This window comes from Sander lucioperca, chromosome 2 (genome assembly GCF_008315115.2).
Source record: "Sander lucioperca isolate FBNREF2018 chromosome 2, SLUC_FBN_1.2, whole genome shotgun sequence".
NCBI classification, from domain to species: domain Eukaryota; kingdom Metazoa; phylum Chordata; class Actinopteri; order Perciformes; family Percidae; genus Sander; species Sander lucioperca.
Genome location: NC_050174.1, coordinates 3722606 through 3745239, shown reverse-complemented (window position 1 = coordinate 3745239; position 22634 = coordinate 3722606). Strand labels below are relative to the sequence as shown.

The window sequence follows — 22634 nt, the reverse complement described above, 5'->3', positions numbered from 1 at the left end:
TAATCTCACAAATAATCTTTCGATGGTTGTTGAATGTCATCCGGTTGAGAGAAAATGGTTATACCAGTAAAGTAGATAATAAAGATAACATTATCACAAGAGTGTTCCTGGAATGCATTGAACATCACAGATTACATGTTGCAAAAATATCAAGGAGCAAAAGTTTCGATGGAAAGCTGACATTACTTGTCCCTCTTCCCCCACCATTCCCCTCCCTCAGGTGTGCACTGTGAGATAAACATCGATGACTGCAACCCGTTCACCGACCCAGTCACCAAAGAGCCCAAGTGTTTCAACAAAGGGAAGTGCGTGGATCGAGTCGGAGGCTACCACTGCATCTGCTCTGCAGGATACGTAGGGGAGCGCTGCGAGGGAGACATCAACGAGTGCCTCTCCAACCCCTGTGACCCGCGGGGCACGCACAGCTGCATCCAGCTCACCAACAACTACCGCTGCGAGTGTCGCACCGGATACACAGGTGATCAGCTGGTCCGCCATTTTGTGTCAGTTTAGAGAATGAGAAAGGCATTTGATAATGTGTGCTGCTGCCAATGTGTTTGTTTAGATTCCCAGTCCATGTCTGAGTAGAATTCGTTGGGTGTTGGTTGGACAAAACAATTTTTGGAATCTTAAACTGACACATTTTACTGTTTTCTCACATTTTATTGGCCTAAACGAATAACCAAGAAAACAGTCAATAAATACATTAATAATAAAAAATAATAATAATATTAAGAAAATGTTGCTGTCTTTAACTGAAATCATAATTCATTATCAACATGTTTTGTGTCTGACTTCTGACAGGCCAACGCTGTGACACAGTGTTTGATGGATGTAAGGGAAAACCGTGTCGCAATGGAGGAACCTGCGCTGTAGCCAGTAACACCCCACATGGCTTCATCTGCAAATGTCCTCCTGTAAGTACCCACCCACACACACACACACACACACACACACACACACACACACACACACACATAAAATGTATTGTTTTTAATAGAGCTGCAAAGATTAATCGATTAGTTGTCAACTATTAAATCAATCACAAACTATTTTGGTAATCGATTAATTGGTTTTAATCATTGTTTATGAAAGAAATTATGAAATTCTCTGATTCCAGCTTTTTACAGTAAATGTTAATATTTTCTAGTTTCTTCACTCCTCTGTGACATAAACTGAATGTCTTTGAGTTGTGGACATTTAAGGACGTCATCTTGGGCTTTGGGAAACACTGACATTTTTCACCATTTTCTGACATTTCATAGATCAAATAACTAATCTATTAATCGAGAACATAATCGACAGATAACATAATCGACAATGAAAGTAATCGTTAGCTGCAGCCCTAGCTTTTATAGTTGAAACAAACGCAGATAAATTCCAAGATTTGTATTGCAATATAAAATTAAAATAATAAGCTCTGAAGTATTTGCTAAAAAAAAGTTTGTAATCCTAATTCATATGTTTTTTTCCTATTTTTTTGTCCAGGGCTTTACTGGCTCCACATGTGAATATGACGCCCAGGCCTGTGGCAGTCTCCACTGCCGCAATGGCGGCACCTGCATCTCTGGCCACAAGAGTCCCAAGTGTCTGTGCACCCCGTCATTCACTGGGCCTGAATGCCAGTATCCCACCGACAGCCCCTGTAATTCCAACCCCTGCTACAACGGTGGCACGTGTGAATACACCTCTGAGGCGCCATACTACCACTGCGTCTGCCCCACAAACTTCAATGGTCTCCGATGCCACATCCTTGATTACAGCTTCCACGGAGGGTTCGGCCACGACATCCCGCCGCCGTCTGAGGTGGAGGTCACCTGCGACATCCCGCTCTGTGAGGAAGCTAAGCACAACAAGTTCTGCGATGTGCTCTGTAACAACCACGCGTGTGGCTGGGACAACGGAGACTGCTCGCTCAACTTTGATGATCCATGGAAGAACTGCTCGGCCTCGCTGCAGTGCTGGCGATACTTCAACGACGGAAAGTGCGATTCACAGTGTGACAACGCTGGATGTCTCTACGACGGGTTTGACTGCCAAAATCTGGAGGGACAGTGCAAGTAAGTGGTGTTTGTAACTAAAAAAGAATGGGAGATGACACTGTCATTCGTTTATTGCATGTTACGCCCAAAACACACCTATGAATTAATGAAGACAGTAAGTACAACCCTTTTGAACCATGCGCCCGGCGTACGGAACCTTTTTTCTGCCGTCAAACTAGCAAAAGTGGATTTGGACACGCCCTAAACGCACCTGCGACCATGTGCTTCACACCATGCGCTTAGATCGTTAAAATGGGGCCCTCAAATTCAAATGTCAGTAATTTAATCCAAATTAGCATACCCCTGACTTTACTTTTTTTTCTTCAGTCCTCTGTATGACCAGTATTGCAAGGACCACTACGCTGATGGCCACTGCGACCAGGGCTGTAACAACGCTGAGTGCGAGTGGGATGGGTTGGACTGTGCCAACAACATGCCCGAGAAGCTGGCCGTGGGCCAATTGGTCCTGGTGGTCCACATCACCCCAGAGCATCTCCTCAACAACTCCTTTGGCTTCCTGCGAGAGCTGAGCCGCGTCCTCCGTACCAATGTGATATTCAGGAAGGACACCAAGGGCGAGATGATGGTATACCCGTACTACGGGAACGAACACGAGCTGAAGAAGTACAACGTTAAGCGCTCAGTGGATTCGTGGTCCGAGGTTCCCGTCAACATGCTGAACGTGGTGAAGAGGAGCCTGTATGATGGGGCAGGCGAGAGCAGAAGAATGAGGAGGGAGCTGGATCACCTGCAGATTAAAGGGTGAGCAAGAATATTCAGAAATGTTTCAGTCTACTATTTGATTTAATTAAATTTTATTTATAGTGTCAAATCGTAACAGAAGTTATCTCAGGAGATTTTACAAATAGAGTAGGTCTAGACCACACTCTAGAATTTACAACAATTCCCCCCCCCCCAAGAGCAAGCATTTGGTCGAACAGTGACGAGGAAAGAGTTCCTTTAACCAGGCAGAAACAAACCTCAGACAGAACCAAGCAGCTGTAGTGCAGTTTTTATTGATTCTGTGTACACTCTGTCTTTTAATTTACACAATCTCTGTATGTGCTTTCTTTTTTGTCTATAGTTCAGTCGTCCACTTGGAGGTGGACAACCGGCAGTGCTTCCAGCAATCCACTGAGTGTTTCCAGAGCACTGATGATGCCGCAGCTTTCCTCGGGGCTTTGGCCTCCAGTGGCAAACTGGATGTTCCCTATACCATTGAAGCTGTCTTTAGTGAGTACATCCCATACTAGTCTGCCTGAATCAAAGAAAATGTGTATATACTGTACATATTATAACGGAGTTAAATGGCCATACCAGCGTCTGTGAGTCCATAACTACGGATCCTAAATACATTTTTGCATTTTTAGGTTTTTTGGATGTATCTTCTAAATGATTCCCACCATCCATAGTTTTTTTTCTCATCGTCAAGTCATTGTGTGGTATTCTGCACTTGTATAAACACTATTGAAACACACATCAATGAGCAACATGTTGCACTGGGTGACATGTTCCTTCATCATGATGAGCCTAGGCACTGCATTCTGCTGTTCATTTTGAGTAAATTCCGCATACACCATCCTGCTGCTGGAGATACTCCCTCCAGGCCACCAAAGTGTATTAATCCGCCCCTGAAACTAGTGCACAACAAATGAATTTGTATTGCTATTTGAGTAAAATTTGCTGAAAACTGCAGTGCCCAGCTGTGAAAGGGAACTATGATGAAAACTATATATGTGTATTTAAAGATTACTATTGAGAGACAAACTAACATATTAGTGGTTTTGGTCTTCATGGGATTCATTCATTAACAACAAGCATATTGAATATCGCCAGCCTCATCTTTTAAACTGCATACCACGCAAACTTTGATGCAGATTTGATGTTCTCTGTGATAGTTACACTCCTCAAATACGATCCAAGACTCTGGTAATTGACTTTCATATGTGTGGAAACCAAAAGCTGCCGCAAATGGTCGGAGAAAGACAGCCACAAATCTAAAACACTACTGAAAGGTTTGCATAATGATTAGTTGTAATGTAAGATAAACATGATCCACTGGTATGATCCTTTAAGGCCTTCCTCTAGTGTCCACACATACATACTCATGCACAAGTGGATAAGACACATGCTCTTCCACTCTCAAACTGGAAGTATCCGCTGCGCCCTCTGGTCAGGTCCTAACCCTACCACTCTTTGATTGTGTATTTGTTATGCAGCGGTGAACAAATGCAATTGTGAATCTCATGGCCTAAACAATCAATCCTTCTCTCTGTGTGTAAATCCACTGGCTTCAGGCTCCAAAATGGTTAATTGCTGCAAATCAACTCGTCCAACCCCCCTACTCACACAATGTAACACTCTATCTCTGTCTCTGTGTCTGTCTGTCTGTCTTCCTTTCACAGACATGTACACATATACATCTACACATAACACACTCTCACATGCACGCACACACACTTCATCCCACAGTGTGAGGGGCTGCTGCAACCTTCACCTCACTGAATGTAATACCAGGACTTAATGCATCTCTAAGGGTTTAGGTTGGGGGAGTTTATCATTTCAAAATCGTTAGTGGAAAAAAAAGAGAAGGGGAAAAATTGATCGGGAGTGTGCTAGAAGTTGGGAGTCTTTGTTATCTCGAAAATCCTAATAAATCCTTCGTCTTTACAGCTTAAAGCGCGTGCAGTAATTTGAAGTTCATTAATCCCCTTCCTTTTTTTCTCTTAAGAAGAAATGGTAAAGTTGTCTCTTGGTACCCTGGGTTGAAAAGGGAGAGAGGAGGTGCTGGTGTTCTCCCCCCCCCCCCACCCCCTTTTTTTTTTCTTCTTTTTTTTTATCCCGCCCCATCCCTTTTTTTTCTTTTTTTGATAAAAAGTGGTTAGCAATTCTGATTATTACTGAATAGATAGAAGCTAGCTTTACAAACGGTGAGCATCCTCAGTCAGTTTCTGGCGCTTGGTGCTGGCTGCGGTGTGTTTTGGAGTGGGAACCGTGAGGTGAAGAAGAGCCGGACTAGCTCTGCTCAAGCATTCCGGCTGATCCTGGGTGTCCTGGTCTATCTTCTGTCGGTCCCCGTCCGTTCCTTGGCCCGTCTTGACCATGCTGTCCCTTTCCCTACCAGGCGGTGTGGACCCCCAGGACCCACAGGACCCCTATCCAATCTACTTGGTCCTGGGCGGCATAGGGATACTGGCCTTCCTCGGAGTGGGGATGGTGGCTGCCCGAAAGCGCCGCCATGAGCATGGGCGCCTCTGGCTCCCCGAGGGCTTCAAGACCACAGAGACAAGCAAGAAGAAGAGACGTGAGCCTGTCGGAGAGGATTCGGTGGGATTAAAGTAAGTTTACATTTATTCACCAGTGGCGCTCTGTATCATTGGGTACCTGTTTCTTTGCGGGTCAGGTGAAGGGCTAGTTCTGATGGTCAAAATGGGTGTAACTGGTTATCAGTCAAATTGGGGAAAGGGGGGTTTCGCCTGGATCATTAATGATAATGATAGAGTGGGTTTAGGTGCGCATTAATTGACTTGTTGGGGCAAAGGGGTGGGGTATGGATTTAATCAATGCTTTTGTTTTTCGGCGTTGCTGCACCATTAATGGTGAGTGGCTCGGATGAGATGGAAGCAGTAGATAACATGGATTTTTACTGGGATTTCTGCTTCATCACAGGCCACTGAAAAACACCTCAGACATTTCACTCATGGATGACACCCAGAATGAATGGGGAGAAGACGAGCCTTCGGATGCAAAACGCTTCAGGGTAAGGAAATGGAATTATTATACACCAACAAAACTTTTAGGTATATATTTATTTCTTTTTTTTTTTTTAAACTTGAGCAACAATTTCTTACAAAAACTAATTCTGGAATTTAAAAATTCCTTACATGGGATATGAAAATTACATCATTGTGCATTGTTCTGAAGATTGTTTTTGAATAATTTTATTATCTATGTTAAAATTAAATTAAATGAAAATTTGATTTTTGTTATATTATAATTTGTGATTTTTTTTTTTTTTTTTGTTGTCTAACCTCTTTCTGTCCCTGTTTTAGCAGTTTGACGAGCAGGCTATACTGGAGGTGGACGACCAGACGGACCACCGCCAGTGGACGCAGCAGCACCTGGACGCCGCTGACCTGCGCATCCCCTCCATCGCTCCCACACCCCCTCAGGGCGAGATTGAGAATGACTGCATGGATGTCAATGTCCGGGGACCAGGTGGGTGACTTGACACTTACTTACTCGCTTACTATTAAGAACATGGTTAGGAGTTCTGTGCCAACGCATGTGGAAAGAGTTAATTTTAATTTTCGACTCGGCTGTCTTTATAAAACAAATACATATTCCAAGATTTTATTAAAATTAAAATGTAATTGTTTAATATGTCAGCATAGCTCTAATTGTGTAAGAAATAATGTATGGAATCACTTTTCGGAAGAAATTGTGACCTATTTAAGACGATTAAAGGTATAATGAACAAAAATAATTGATGACTTTACTCATACTTCTTTTTTCTGTACTGGTACTGGATTGTTTCCTCTCTTCAGACCTCTAAAAATACTTCAAATGAAACAATTTGAGAAAGAAAAACTATGCTTTGGTAGAACTGCTCACATTTATGTGCACAGTACGGCAGTAGGGGTCGCAAGAAGACAGTGATTTGTTTTAAACAGGTCACAAGCTTAAAACATTTTTTTCAAAATGTGTTTATTATTAGGATAAACCCCTTGAGATGTATCATCTCGTTTTCGAGGGGCTTCTAACATATAACACAATCATTACGTATCAACAGAGAAGCAAAAGAAAAAAACATAAATAAATCAAATAAAAATACAATTAACAATACGGCAACGTACATATACAAAAAAAAAAGAACAACAACAACACATGCATATGTTCATCAATACATTACAACCACCAAATGGCCAAGATGGCCAATAATAAGTGAATAAGTAAACAGTAGAGTGTGAGTGGATTTCCAACTACAGTCAATTATAAACATTAGGTATAGACCGTAGGCATAAGGATTGCCTGCATCTTTAATAACAATAGCAGTTCATCTTAAAGTGAGCAGACAGGGCATTTTTAAACAAACCAAGTAATGAAATTGATCTTATTTCCACAGATAGATTATTCCAATCTGCTGGAACCTTAAAAGCTCTTTTGCCAATTGTTTTTTTAAGTTGAAGCCAGTGAGTGTGTCTTCTACTACTTAGAGATGGCCAATTAAGTGCATTATACATTATACAGTGATGAGTGAGATAAGGACATCCAAGGACCAATCTGCAAAGTCTATTATATACTGTGTTAAGTGGAACAAGGTCTGAGTTAAATGCATTTTGATATACAACATCACAATAGATAATAAAAAGGATTTAGCAGATTAACTCATAACTTTTTGAACAAACATTTCTAGAGGTGCGTGTGTGCGTGTGTGTGTGTGTGCGTGTGTGTGTGTGTGCGTGTCTGACTTAATTCACACATTTTCTGAGAACACATTTCACCTTTCTAGTGTGTGTATGTGCATGAATGCATGTGTGTCTGGATTGATTTAATGCTTTTTCTAAGCGAACGTTTCACATTTCGTGTGTGTGTGTGTGTGTGTGTGTGTGTGTGTGTGTGTGTGTGTGTGTGTGTGTGTGTGTGTGTGTGTGTGTGTGTGTGTAATCGCGCATGTAGGAGTTGCTAAAGCCCCATGTCCTCAGGGTAAAGGATCTTCTTCAAAGCAGCCGGCTGGAAGCCAGGCGCCTGGGGGAAAACACTGATTCCTGATCAGATTAATCATTTGACCAGTAATGGGCCTCTGTTTTTTTTTCTATTTCACATTACAAAAACCAATGAAGGCATCAAATGCAAAAACCCAATTTTGTAGTAAGTGCCAAACTCCCTGAAGAAAAGCTATGAAAATCAAAGTAACGGGGTTAACAAGTTGAGAGCACACTTTTTCCCCCGTCGTGGATCGATGCACTTGAATCGACCAAATCTGCGAGATCTGGGGCTTGCTATCCTTTTGAAGAGGAGAAAACCTATTCAAGTCGACTGACTGAGCTGCCTCTCACAGTTAGATATTAATGCTTCGTTTTTGCAGCGGTGTAGCTTTAGCAAGCCCCGGCCTCTATCCCCCTAGCTTCGCTTTCCTTCTGAAGCGTCTCCTGTGCCGGGGCCTTGATCAGAATCCATTATTGAAAAGGAGAGAGCTGTGATGATTCAACCCAGGCAAAAGTGTCAAATCCCCATTCGATTTGTTTGTTTCTTTGGTTTTGATCTGCCTGCTGCTTTGAAGTGCAGGCTCCTGTCTTCCTGTAGCAGTTACTGGGCCTGTGTTGTGCTGACCGTGCAGTCTGTTACCTACAAGTGGCTTATTTTCATATACCTCTCTCTCATTTCTCCCCCTCCCCCTCCTCTCTGTCCAGATGGATTCACACCGCTGATGATTGCATCCTGCAGCGGGGGAGGTTTAGAAACGGGCAACAGCGAGGAAGAGGAGGATGCGTCTGCCAACGTGATCAGCGACTTCATCTACCAGGGCGCTAACCTTCACAACCAGACCGACCGCACAGGTGAAACCGCTCTTCACCTGGCTGCCCGCTACGCTCGCTCTGACGCTGCCAAACGCCTGCTGGAGGCCAGCGCCGATGCCAACGTCCAGGACAACATGGGCAGGACGCCTCTGCATGCTGCTGTGGCAGCTGATGCCCAGGGCGTGTTCCAGGTGGGTTCTCATATGCCAAATTTAATTCCCAATTATTTCCTAGGTGGTATAATTATAATAGTTGTCCTGAAATTAAAATAAGGATTAGTCAATATATCATTCACCAAACATTAGGCTGTTTCTAGCTCTCAAATGTGCTGCTTTCCTTTGTTTTATATGCTATTTAATTGAATATATTTGGGTTTAAGATTGTTAGTCTGGCAAAACAAGCAATTTGAAGATATCACCTTTGGCTCTGGGAAATTGTGATTGTCATTTTTTGTACTATTTTTCTGACACGTTATGGTCGATAAATTGGTCACTTTGCAGTCAATCGAGTTGCAGCCCTGAAACGTATAGCTGTCAATTTATCTGCATACTATTGCAGACCAGAATTACCAGAGGTTAGAATTACTTAAAATTACTCATATGGTAAATTGTACATTTATTTAAAAAGAATTGAGTCAACCTTGGAAGTACGAAACTTAGATTATGTCAGTGGAATCATGTTTAGCTTAAAAGGAGTAACCTAATATATGTCTCCATAGATTCTGATAAGAAACCGCGCCACAGACTTGGATGCCCGCATGCATGATGGCACTACACCCCTGATCTTGGCTGCCAGGCTGGCAGCAGTGGAGGGCATGGTGGAGGAGCTCATAAACTGCCACGCTGATGTCAATGCAATCGATGATTTTGGTAAAGATTCTCTTTTTTTATGCCACATATATGGGCCTAAAAGTAATTGCAATGTAGTGCTGAATGTAGTCAAATGTTAAATAGCCTTAAATGCATCAAAAGAACAATTCTAACAAGATCTAATAACTCTGTTTTTGTCTCTGCAGGTAAATCAGCCCTACATTGGGCCGCAGCAGTAAATAACGTGGAGGCTGCAATTGTGCTTCTCAAGAACGGTGCCAACAAGGACATGCAAAACAACAAGGTAAAAAAGCTGCTCTTAGTTCTGTAAAACAATAGTGAAACATCTTTCCGAAATAACATTTCTCGCCCATCTGTGAATCTCTTAACATGTTGTCTTCTTTCTGTCTGCCTCAGGAGGAAACCCCTCTATTCTTGGCTGCCAGGGAAGGAAGCTACGCGTCTGCCAAGGTCTTACTGGACCACTTTGCAAACAGAGAAATAACTGACCACATGGACCGGCTACCCAGGGACATTGCACAGGAAAGAATGCATCATGACATTGTGCGGCTGCTGGACGATTACAACCTGGTACGGAGTCCTCACATGCATGGGTCACTCAGCACCACATTATCACCCCCTCTCTGCTCGCCCAACGGCTACCTGGGCAGCATGAAGCAGCCCCAGCCTCAAGGCCAGGGCAAAAAGGCACGTAAGCCTAGCGCCAAGGGCATCGGCTGCAAGGAGGGCAAAGACATGAAGGTAAAGAAGAAGAATTCGCAGGATGGGAAATCCGGGAACCTCCTGGACGGCTCAGGTGTTCTGTCACCAGTTGACTCGTTGGGGTCTCCACACGGCTATGTTTCTGATGTGGCCTCGCCGCCCATGATGACCTCACCTTTCCAGCAGTCGCCATCTGTATCCTTGAACCACCTGCAGGGTATGTCTGATCCACACCTGTCTGTAAACCACATGGTGATGCCAAACAAGCAGGAGCTTGCTCGGATGCAGTTTGACTCCCTGCCTCCCCGTCTTACCCATCTGCCTGTGTCTGGTTCCGGTGTCCAGGGCGCCATAAATGGCCAGTGTGATTGGCTGTCCAGGATGCACGGCAACATGAGCCAGCCAGGCCAGTTCAACCCAATGAGAGGAGCACCGGGTGGTCAGGGAGGTCTGCACCCGGGAGGGCAGCATGGGATGATGACCTCCCTCCACAACGGCCACCCCAACACCAGCCTGTCTCAGATGATGACCTACCAAGGGATCCAGAGCACCAGACTGGCTCCACAGCCCCACATGATGCAGCAGCAGCAGGCTCAGCAGATGCAGAAGATGCAGAACCTGCAGCAGCTCCAACAGCAGCAGCAGCAGCAGCAACAACAACAGAGCATCCAGCTGCAGCACCAGAACTCTAACACGACCAACAGCCAGAACTTCATCAGCGGGGAGCTCAGTTCCCCAGAGCTCCAGCAAGGCACCGGCAACTCCAGCATACCCATCCACACCATCCTGCCACAGGACACCCAGATTATGCCCTCCTCCATCAACCAGTCAATGCCCAGCAACCAGTTCCTTACCCCACCCTCCCAGCACAGCTATTCAGGGCCCATGGACAACACCCCAAACCATCAGGTCCAGGTGCCTGACCACCCCTTTCTGACCCCCTCCCCCAGCTCCCCCGATCAGTGGTCAAGTTCATCTCCTCATTCCAACATGTCCGACTGGTCGGAGAGCATTTCAAGTCCACCGACCAGCATGCAGTCTCAGATTGGACATATACCTGAAAAGTTCAAATAAAAAGCTTGTATGATTGCGCCCAGATGAGCTGCTGTATATTTTTTTATAAAAAAAGGCACTCCTTGTTGAAAAAAGAAGAAGAAAAGGGCAAAGCTGTAAACACAATTTAATAGGACATTTTTATATGCTTTTATACTAACAGCAACACCTGTGTTTCATCCATTCTTTTTATTTATTAATGCCTTATTTATACACATTGCCTGCTTACAGAAATTTCGGGGATCCATGGTGCTGGGTCATACACAGGACATAGAAAGTCCTTTTAGAGACTCTTTTCTTTTAGCATTACTTTTCTGCAGTGAAGCCGCAGCATACACACTGGGTATTTATTTTTAGTCTTTGCTTTTTCCATATCATTTTTCAATCTTTGTTTATATATTGTGTTATTTTTGTATAATCTTGTTTATAAATAAACTTGTGACTATGGGGCATTTTATATAGCACATTTTTGGAGTTTCAGTGTTATTATTATGTGGGAAATATTCTGGTGGTCAATGATAAATAAGTTGTGACTGTTAACAGAACACGTGTCCTGTATTATATGCACAGGTCCTGTATGTTTTCACAATTCCCCCTTTTTAAATATCATGTGATTCTTAGTTACACTCTCAACAGTTGTGTACATTTCTTGACTCAATGGAACAACATTATGTTGGGCCTTCAGATTTGATTGCATTCATATGTAGAGATGTGGTGGAGATTTGATATGTTGTACAGTATAACGCCATCTTGGAGATTGGCAGTTAAAACAGGCTTGAGTATCTGTTGGTGTTTGAGAACTGGCCCGTCGGCCACAGTGTATGTTGTTGTCCAGAGGGAAAAGGAAACTTCATTTTCCCTATCCCTCCTATTAGTTTGAGCCTATGGCTGTGTTCTTCTGTAAATATGTTATGCATTTCCCTTGTAAGCAAGATTTTGTTTAAGAAATCTGATGTCTTAAGCATGCAATTTAGATAGGTCTTGCACCAGTCACAGCCTCTAAAATGTCAAACAGAACAGAATATATATTTTGTATTTTACTGTCCCTTATGCATAAATAAATTTGAACTATATACAAATAGATATGATATATTGTTAAGAGACATTTTTCTCATAAAAGGAAAAATTCATAAATATTGAGGTTTTATAAATTCATATTTATTTACTGTTCTGTAACACATAAAAATCCACTTGAGGCAACCATGTGTGCATATTAAGAGATGTTTTTGTTACACTTTGGTTAAAACTGTTGGCTAAGTTCTCAGTTGTCTCCGCTTCAGTACTTTTGAGACACTCCCTGGTATAGTTTGCTAAATGTTATAATTTAAAAATGTATTAGGTTGTAGTGAAATTGTAATATCTGCAATATGTTTCCTTCCTCTTATAAAGTTATACTTTGCAAGAAATGTATTTCCCCTTTTCATTTTCAATCTGTAAAAAACGTTTCTTGTTATAATAAAGGGCACCTGTGTGTCTTGAACCTATGACCGTCCTTTTTTTTTCTTCTAAATTACTTTACAAAATCTCTAAAATTCTCCAGACACACTGTGAAACAAGGGATTAGCTAAATAATTATAGATCTAGTACAATATCCATAGTATAAGTACATGCATCTGATAGTTCCAGGCAACAATTGATAGATTTAAAAAACAAAAATGTGACCTTTCTCTTCATACACACTAAAAGTACAAATATACTCAGCAAAAAAAAGAAGCGTCCTCTCACTTTCAGCTACTTTTATTTTCAGCCACCTTAACATGCGTAAAACTTTGTATGAACATAAAATTCAACTACTAAGAACTAAACTGAACGTTTCACAGACATGTGACTAACAGAAATGGAAAAATGTGTCCCTGAACAAAGGATGGTCAAAATCAAAAGTTGCAGAACGTTACAGGGAAGACATCCTCCTCCCTCATGTGGTACCCTTCCTGCAGGCTCATCCTGACATGACCCTCCAGCATGATAATGCCACCAGCCATAGCGCTCGTTCTGTGCGCGATTTTCCTGCAAGACAGGAATGTTAGCGTTCTGCCATGGCCAGCGAAGAGCCCGGATCTCAATCCCATTGAGCACGTCTGGGACCTGTTGGGTCGAAGGGTAAAGGCGAGAACCATGTCCCCCAGAAATGTCCAGGAACTTGCAGGTGCCTTGGTGGAAGAGTGGGGTAACATCTCACGGCAAGAACTGGCAAACCTGATGCAGTCCATGAGGAGGAGATGCACTGCAGTACTTAATGCAGCTGGTGGCCACACCAGATACTGACTGTAACTTTTGATTTTGACCATCCTTTGTTCAGGGACACATTTTTCCATTTCTGTTAGTCACATGTCTGTGGAACGTTGTTCAGTTTAGTTCTTAGTAGTTGAATTTTTTTATGTTCATACAAAGTTTTACGCATGCTAAGTAAGTGACAGGACGTTTCTTTTTTTGCTGAGCTTATTTTACTTAGTGTGTCTCCCTCTAGTGGTGGTATTATAATTGACTCACCTAAATGAAAGGTCCATCTGCACTGTTTCTGCAGCTTATGCATATTGTAGAAAAGGTTAATTCTAATCGATGAATGTATATTTTATTGTACAATTAGTTATTAATTAATAAAATGCTTTATTACTATTTGTGTGACCCTTGTGGTGGTCCATAGAATACTACCTGACCCCCACAACCCAGATATGTCTCAATTGTGAGGATTTTCTGTTTACCGCTCTTTCATATCCTTGTAAGCTGAGTATATTTGGGGTTTGGTCTGTTGCATAGACTAAACTAGACATTTGAAGAGGTCAGTCTTTTCACATTTTGTAAACAAATTATTAATCGATTAATTTAGAAAATAAATTATCCTTATTGTGTCAGTTTATACTGTGCTTTAGTGGTGCATATTTCTAAACAAATTTTCAATAAAATAAGACAAAACAGTTGGCACACAGTAGCCTACATTGGGATTCCTCGAGGTCTGGGGCCCTGGACTGTCCGTAGATGCTGACATTGCGCTATTTTGTTGTTATCCCTATTATCAGTGTGTTTTTGAAGTTGGGGTGAGTTTTCTGAACCAGGCTGATTTTTATCCACTGAATAGCCTGTGACTCAAAAGAACTACGGCTCCCACAATGCACCGGTCGTAGCACCGTTGAAGTTCAAAGTTCAAGCATACAGTAAAAATAGGGTACTTGCTGGCTGGTTGCTTGTGTGTTCGCTGGGAATAATAAACAACTTGGTGGCCACTGAACGCTTTAATCGGTTGCCACCGTACCGAAAACCGGCAGAGGAAACCGAAGATGGCCCTCAGCTAATCGGCTCCTTCTCTTGCTCTGTTGTCGGCGGATTTACGGAACGACGGCTAGCTGGGTGCTAACGTTAGCACGCTAGCTTGCCAGGAGTACATATAGCAACTGCTGCTAGCTAACGTCACTGGACTGGTACTCTTTACTCTCAAGACTGCAGCTATGTTTGTCCAAGAGGAGAAGATATTCGCCGGTAAAGTGTTGAAAATACACATCTGCACCATGGACGGCACGGAGTGGTTGGAGGAAGTCACGGAAGACACCACTGTAGAGAAACTGAAGGAGAAGTGCTTGAAACATGTAGGTTTTTGGGTTGTTTGTGTCTCCCTTGTGGCTTTTTTGTCCTGTCACTCCCCTGCCTGGGGTGTTTGCAGTCTACCATGCCCTCTGTGTAAAGTGTCAGTGTCGGTGTCAGTGGCTTTGTATTTATAGTAACTGGGTAGACCTTGCTATTTATAATTTAGCAGGTTGGCTGCTCCTCTCTAGCTAGCTAGTCCGACTCTGCCCCTTTGCTGTTCCCAGTGGCTAGCCTGAGAGGCATGCTGCTTTACTGGCTGTGTCTATTATTACACAGCTCATCTCACTTCTCCTTCTATGGCCTATACCATAACCTCAAGTGGTAGTCTAATGTTCATTTCTCATGACATCCTAGGAAATACAGATTCAGATGTACAGATTCAATGACATATTTGTGTAACATCAACACATACAGACATCATGATGGAAGTTAAAATGTATTATCAGATTCCAGGTTTTAATTAACCATTTTATTGGATCTACCTGTGGGTATACGTGCAGTTCAGTATCCCAAATTATTTTCCAAAAACTGAGTGTCCCAAATGATGAGGGTCTTATTTGAGACAGGTTAGGGTTAGGTGTAGGGTAAGGGTTAGGATAGCACAGGTGGTTTAGCAGGTTCATAATTAATTAAAGACATTGTATGGGGAATTTGGGACACTAAACTGCACATATACCCTACCGGTGTAGATTTAGTGCTGAAAGAACTAGTTGATTAATTGCATTTTAAATGAATAGTTTAGTCTATAATCAAATATCAGAAAAGGATAAAAACAGTTTGTCACAATTTCATACTCCCAGGTTAGGTTTTCAAATGTTTTGTTTAGTCTGACCAAAAGATATATAATTTACAATGATATGTCAAAGAGAAACGCAGCAAATACTCACAGTGGAGAATATTTTTTACTTGATATTTGACTTCAACAATGAATCAATCAAAATTGTTGCAGATACATTTTCTGTCAATTGTTTAGGCTAATCAACTTATTGTTTCAGCTCTAGTTGATTAACAGAAAATGAAATGACAACAATCTGGATAATTGATTTATCATTTACTAGTTATTAAGTAAAAAATGTCAGACATACGTCTAGCTTCTTTAATGTGCTACTTGTCTGTTTTATATAATTGTAAAAAATAATGATATACAAAAATTGCTATTTATTTCTGAGATGCTTTGTATTGTGCTTGATTTATAGTATGTTCATGGAAGTCTAGAAGACCCCAAAACACTCACCCACCATAAACTAATACACGCTGCTTCAGAGAGAGTCCTCACAGACACTAAAACTGTCGCTGATGAAAATCTCAAAGATAAAGGTATGTAACAATCTTTTTGACAAGTTTTGGATTTTGACAATCCTACATTGTTTTCCATGAACTGACCATGTTTCGTAAATGTTGTAGAGGTTTTGCTGCTCATAAAGAAAAGGCCGCCACCAACCGCTCCCAAGATGGCAGACGTTAGTTCTGATGAAAAGGTAAGCTTAATCAACTTTTGGTTTCATGAAAACCGAACTGAAAGCATTAAGCGTGCCTTCATCCTTATTTAAAAACTCTGCGCAATCAGAAATGTGTTGTCGTCTTTATTTTGCCTGCTTTTAATTATCTGTCTTTTTTGTTTATCCTGGTTGTCACAGAAGAAACAAGATAACAAGGCTCCAGACAAAGATGCAATTCTGAAAGCCACCGGCAACCTGTCCACACGCCACACGGACCGCACTGTTACCCAGCATAACATCAGAGATGTAAGGTTATTGTTGGAATTAATTTAGCTTACTGAGTGTATAAAAAAAGTTAAATCCAACATGCAGATTCTATGAATAAGAATTATTCTACAAGTTTAGACCATTGAAATAGCAAAGATGTTATTGATTTTAGTTGCATTTGTGTTTTTAGTTTCAGACGGAGCTACGAAAAATCCTGGTTTCTCTCATTGAAGTCGCCCAGAAGCTTCTTGCCTTGAACCCTGACGCTGTTGAACTTTTCAAAAAGGCCAATGGTAAAGCCTACAATCCCTTTAAACTATTTCCAAGTCAGGAAAGTTAGGATCGGGAGAAGACATTTTTTGTTAAAACATGGCAGAAATTCAATAATAAATCCGTCCCTTAATGCTCTAGACCTCTTATGCTATGAAGGATTGTGTAGGGGGCTCACATTAGGCAAGAGGCGGGGTACACCCTGGACAAGTTGGCAGTGTATTACACACAAACACATTTACATCTAAGGGCAGCACAGGGTTTCTAGTTGACATGTGGACAGAAACCAGAGCTTACCGACACAGATATGGGGATAACATGCAAACTCCACTGTTATGACAGAAAGGCCCAAATTGGCTGCTGTGAAGCAACAGTTCAATTCACTCAGCCACTTCTCCAAAAGTGTATTTTATTTTAGAACTTACAAAAGGAGGTATGAGATCTTTTTATGTTATGTTATGTATTGTTTTAGTTTTTACAATTGAGCTGTATTGACATATTGATATGTATTGTATTGAGGGTATTGTTGCTGGAAAAATAGACCCTGATGTTTATTGTTGTAGACATTTCACACATATTGCCCAACCCTTAGTGCCAGTTCTCTGATCTCTTTGTGTTTCTGCATCTTGTAGCAATGTTGGATGAAGATGAAGAGGACCGGGTGGATGAAACAGCCCTTCAGCAGCTCACTGAGATGGGTTTCCCTGAGAGCAGAGCAATCAAAGCTCTTAGATTGAACCAGTAAGTCAGAGTTGGTTAAATAACAACTCCCTCACAACTGATACTGAATATGTCTACATCATTTATCTAGAAAAGAAACCTTTTTTTTCTTCTCTCAACTGATCATTTCTTTCTGCAGCATGTCAGTCACCCAGGCGATGGAGTGGCTGATCGAGCATGTAGACGACCCCTCTGTAGACACACCTATACCTGGCCAGGACTCTTCTGGGGCAGCAGGAGCCACGGCTGCTGCCACACCAGTCTCCTCAGCCTCAGCCGCAGCCTCAGCTGCAGCTGCAGCCGCAGCCTCCGGTCCTAACCTTCTCTGCAGCCTCTCCAGCCAGTTGAGCACAGAAGAGAGCAGCAGGCAGGACGAGCTCACAGAGATCTTCAAGAGGATCCGTAGGAAACGGGAGTTCAGACCGGACTCAAGAGTAAGTAGCTTTATCCTGTTGAAGCTTTCATTCAGTACTTTGACTATTACATACTTGTGGCGTTTTTCCATTACATGGTACCTGCTTGACTTGACTCGGCCGCGGTGCCCCGTCCTCCTTTTTCCATTGCAGATTTAGTACCGCCTCATGCCTGAAGCGAGCGTGGCTGGTCGTCATAGCGACGCCGCAGGAAACTGCCGTGACCTAACGCGACACACACACACACACAAAACGAACACAACATCGAACGTTTTGGTATCGCCTCAGCTCGCTTGGAACCTCGACGGAGGTGATACTAAAAAAAGTACCTGTTAGCAGGTACCAGGGACTTTTTTTCATAATGGAAAACCAAAAAAGGCGAGTAGAGTCGAGGCGAGTCCAGCAGGTACCATGTAATGGAAAAACGCCATTATATAACTCATCTCGGAGCTTTCCATTACTCAGTATTTTGTAGGAAGATGCTATTTATCTGCCCAAATCCTACAGACAGGGCAGATTCAACGCAGATTAATTTCCGCTCCAAAATCTTGAATTCTTTTTACCTGATAAAACTGTGAAATGACTTTTTTTTTTTTTTTTGCTACTGCTCTGTCTTTAACTGTATCATCTAACATACAGTATGTAGGACTCAAATTGATGAATAGAGGCAGCCTATTAGATACAGATAATATTGAAATGTGCACTCATGTATATAAAGTGTTAGCGGCTTTAGTCATAGGATTTTATATCCCATTGATTGGGTTCAGTCTTCCCTAATTGTAGCGCTTAATGTACCTATGTTTTCCAAAGGAACACTGCTCACTAGTATCTTCAAAAATAGAAAAGTGATCAAACCACCATCTTCCAACATAACACTCCCACGTACTACCATTTGAGTGGTTGCAACACTTGTTCCCAACTACTTATTTCACTGTGTACAAGTTGTGTTTGTGTTGTGACACCTGCCAGGCTCCACAGAACTGTGTCTGTGTATGTTGTTGTAATTAGACTGAGAAGACGTTCAAAAACTAAACGCATCATCTTTTTCTTTGTTTCTGCAGGCTGTTATTGCATTGATGGAGATGGGGTTTGATGAGAAGGAGGTGGTTGATGCTCTGAGGGTGAATAACAACCAACAGGATGCTGCGGTAGGTTTACACATCCACAACAGTAGTGTTCGCAAGCTGGTCCTGAAAAAATACAGCAGCAACAGAGTTGAGAAATGGCTCTCTATTTTGACCAAATGTTTGTGATGCTATTCCTGGCTCATCAGACTTGCAAGCAGATAGATGATTGCAAAAAAGTATATATGTGGTACACATTGTAAAGCTCTTTGAGGCAAATTTGTGATTTTGGGCTATATAAATCAAATTGGCTTGACTTAATGATTTCACTTTCTTTGTTTTGATGGAAAGCTATACTAACTATTCTACATATATTGGCAGCCATTTACACAGGCCATGTTTAGCCCATTGATGCTAAAACTCGCCAATGCTGGACTTACTATATTGATTCTAAAGAATACTATTAGTTTAAGAGTAATAGTCTGAATTCAAATCCAGCACTGTGATTTTTTTTTTTTTTTTTGATGAAGATATCAATGTTTTTTTTTTCCAAAAACAGAAAGTACATTTAGGTTTTTAACTGTTTTTTCCATCCTGCAGTGTGAGTGGCTGCTGGGAGACAGGAAACCTTCTCCAGAAGATCTAGACAAAGGCATCGACACCAACAGCCCGCTGTTCCAAGCCATTCTGGAGAATCCAGTGGTCCAGTTGGGTCTAACCAATCCCAAGACCCTGCTAGGTATAGTCTAGTCAAATTTTGTGGAAAAGCCAGAAGAGTAGGAGATTTTGTAAACCGACAAAACAAAATACACTACCCAAACAAAATGACTGTATCGTACAGAATATGAGAGACAATGTTTTTAAATGTAATTCTAAAGACTTTTTAAAGGCTGCTGGTTTTGTTGAATATGTTTTTTACCAGTGTTTCTTGTGTCTGTACGCAGCGTTTGAAGACATGCTTGAGAATCCTCTGAACAGCACCCAGTGGATGAACGACCCTGAGACTGGCCCCGTCATGCTCCAAATATCCAGAATCTTCCAGACCCTCAATCGCACATAGAGCCTCCCGGTGACCCCCTGTGTGACTGTGGCAGCTTGTGTGTATGTTTGACCATATTGGGGTGTGTGTGAGTATGGAAGTATGTGTATCTGAGTGTGGCAGAGACACAAGTATTGTTTTTTGCCTCGTAAAGACAAAGCTGGAGGAGTCAAAGTATAAATTAAGGTGTTACACATATACCTATTTATAACAGTACAGTAAAAACACTTATACAAAACCAATGTTAACATAAACATTATTACAGTAATAAAAACAAGAGATTTAGTATGTTGTTTTTACATTTTAATGAGAACAATTTATAGTCATGGCAGACATGATTTATTTTATATAATTTCTCCATGTGCAAAAATGACATCAGACATTAATTCAATGTTTACACTTCAAAGAAAACTGTTTTGGTATGTTTTTGCAATATTTAAATATCAATTACAGTTTTGTCCATCTCTTTAAATTGTTACATTTTATCTGTGGTGAATGTGTGGAAGACTTCTGTCACTATCATGTTTTGTTTTTCTTCTCCCTTTGTCTTTGTTTTTATCAAAGTAACTGCTTGTAACTGAGAGGCTGGTGGTCAAAGTTGGGTGTATGTTTAGCTCGTTAAAAATGGGCTTTCAGACACATTACCTCCTATCTCAATCCATGCCTGTGAGGTCATTTTAAGTCGACCGTCTCTCAGTTTAAAGCGGAGAACATATGTCCTTGAACTTCTTCAAGAATATTTATTTGACTTTCTTGCCTTTTTAGACAGAAGCTGTACACTAAACTGTGTTGTGTCTTAGTCATGTTTTTACAAGAAAATGATGTATTAGGCCTGTGTTTATTGTCAATGTGCTCTTGAATGTCATATTATCATGTTGCGCTCATTTAGCACTTGTTCACCTCTATGGATATCACTCACTGCAGCACTGAGGAAGTTAAAAGAAGGGTTCATGTTTTGTCTCAAAAAGCTGTAGTGGGATGTTAAATTAAGCTGAGCCTAATCAAAAGGGGTTTGCCTTTTTAACCTTTAATTTGAATGATGAAGATGCGTGTTCACTTTTTGCTGCGAAGGTGCAAGCATCTTCATACACAAAGAAATAATAGAATTTGAGACACAACCAGCGTTGGTCTTTTGGTTTACTTTTTTTCTTTTAAGAGCAGTGAACATTTATGCTGTCAAACCAAACCAAAATGTCACTATATAACCTGCCTTGTCATTAGTTGTACCCATTTGAAAAATACCCTGTATTTCTGTGCAATAGCAAAGAGTTCTATTGACCTGTAAAGAAATATATTTGATTTGAGTGTTCGAGATGTGTGAACTGCAATGGGTAGTGTGTTCTACAATATTAGTCTTTGCATTGAATACTTAAAAGATCCATTACCGAGAGTTAAAAAACGATATGGAGGGTGGTGGGTTTTGCCAAGCTTTTTAGTGTTTTTATTCAATATTTTAAATGTGGTATTGATGTGACTTTCTGCTCAGGGAGGCTGAGATTGTTTTTCTAAACCTGTTGTTATGGCAAACCTCTGCTCACCCCCTTCTAGTTTGGCATTTAAAAATGGCTTTAACTAATCTGTCTAGAACTTTATGAATAAGAGCACTACAAGACATGGTTTCGTAAATGCAATATTTGAAAATATTTAAATGTTTTTAGACAGAAGTGTCTGTTTGAACTATGTATTATTACATTATTTATATCGAAGCCAAACTAGTTACTTGTTCTTATTTATAACATTTTTAGCAAACCTTGAAGCTAATCTACAAATGTGAAAAAATTAAATGATTCAAATGTTGTTTTTACAAACCATTGTAAAATGTGCTTTGGACTGGTAGGTCTCAGTGTGATTTAAAAGTAGTGCAACATGTTTGCCTGAAGAAGGATTTCTACACACGTCTCTGGAAGCCTCTGCATACTTTCTGCACTGCAATGGACCATCATAGCCACAGTGACTGTCTCACCTCCTTCATGCATTGCATTAGTATGCATACAAAACTCTCCCCTAATATCTTGAAACAAACATTGGGAGATTCTACTCTAAAAATGTCCACAGGAAATGCAGCAGACACCTTTTAAAATGGTCAACAGAAAAGAACAAAATGAACTTTATTGCTTAGGGACACTGAAGGATTGTTGGAGTCACAGGTTTTGGTTTTCACTCAGCTTTCATGCAGGACTGTCCCCTATTAACAACCTATGCAATATACTCTCACAGTCTGTTCGCTCAGACAGCCTCATGGCTACTGGCATTCAAATCACCGTTGCATTAAAGTTATTTTTGTGGCTGTATTCTTTGGCTTATGCATTTTCTTTAAGTGAATGACAGGTCTGCAAAAAAGCATTAAAAGCCCACTGTTTCCATGTTTAGAAGTGAATGAATGCATGACCGTTTGGTACCTTTTTTGTGAAAAGTTCATTCGTTCCACAGAATGTCAGGTGGATGGGGAATTTATTGTTTGAGGCAAGTGTGCTATTGAGCAACGAGATCATTGTGGAGCCCACTAATGCTACGTTTACATGTGGCTGGCTATTTTCATAAACGGACATTTCAACCTCTCCGTTTTCAAAAATAACATCGTGCACAGCTGTCAGTTTTCAGAAAAGTATTAGTTTACATGTACCCGTGTATGTATGCCGTCAATGCCGTCAAGAGCATGCCAAACCTGTAGGTGGCAGTATAACGAGAAGCTCAA

The 22634-nt window shown here is 41.3% G+C and overlaps 2 protein-coding genes across 3 annotated transcripts in view; both read left to right on the top strand.

Moving 5' to 3' along the window:
* The window catches only part of LOC116054312 (neurogenic locus notch homolog protein 1-like), a 44834-nt gene extending 32202 nt beyond the window's left edge, over window positions 1-12632 (top strand). The window contains exons 23-34 of one of the 2 annotated variants that reach the window (XM_031305795.2): window positions 221-478; window positions 805-917; window positions 1489-2060; window positions 2370-2804; window positions 3127-3275; window positions 5167-5380; window positions 5712-5802; window positions 6095-6260; window positions 8456-8754; window positions 9282-9432; window positions 9579-9676; window positions 9790-12632. In XM_031305795.2, the coding sequence (XP_031161655.1) occupies window positions 221-478; window positions 805-917; window positions 1489-2060; window positions 2370-2804; window positions 3127-3275; window positions 5167-5380; window positions 5712-5802; window positions 6095-6260; window positions 8456-8754; window positions 9282-9432; window positions 9579-9676; window positions 9790-11169 (3926 nt within the window). In that variant the 3' untranslated portion in view covers window positions 11170-12632. The remainder of the gene's footprint in view (window positions 1-220; window positions 479-804; window positions 918-1488; window positions 2061-2369; window positions 2805-3126; window positions 3276-5166; window positions 5381-5711; window positions 5803-6094; window positions 6261-8455; window positions 8755-9281; window positions 9433-9578; window positions 9677-9789) is intronic. The other variant, XM_031305796.2, reaches the window with a different exon arrangement.
* Window positions 12633-14267: 1635 nt separating this feature from the next.
* ubac1 (UBA domain containing 1) lies at window positions 14268-22230 on the top strand. Its single transcript, XM_031305843.1, has 10 exons — window positions 14268-14729; window positions 15924-16044; window positions 16132-16205; window positions 16365-16472; window positions 16624-16726; window positions 17336-17444; window positions 17563-17857; window positions 18898-18984; window positions 19501-19639; window positions 19845-22230. Exons 1-10 carry the CDS (start codon window positions 14592-14594, stop codon window positions 19958-19960), a joined length of 1290 nt encoding a protein of 429 aa, XP_031161703.1. The 5' UTR covers window positions 14268-14591; the 3' UTR covers window positions 19961-22230.
* The last annotated feature ends 404 nt before the right edge of the window (window positions 22231-22634 follow it).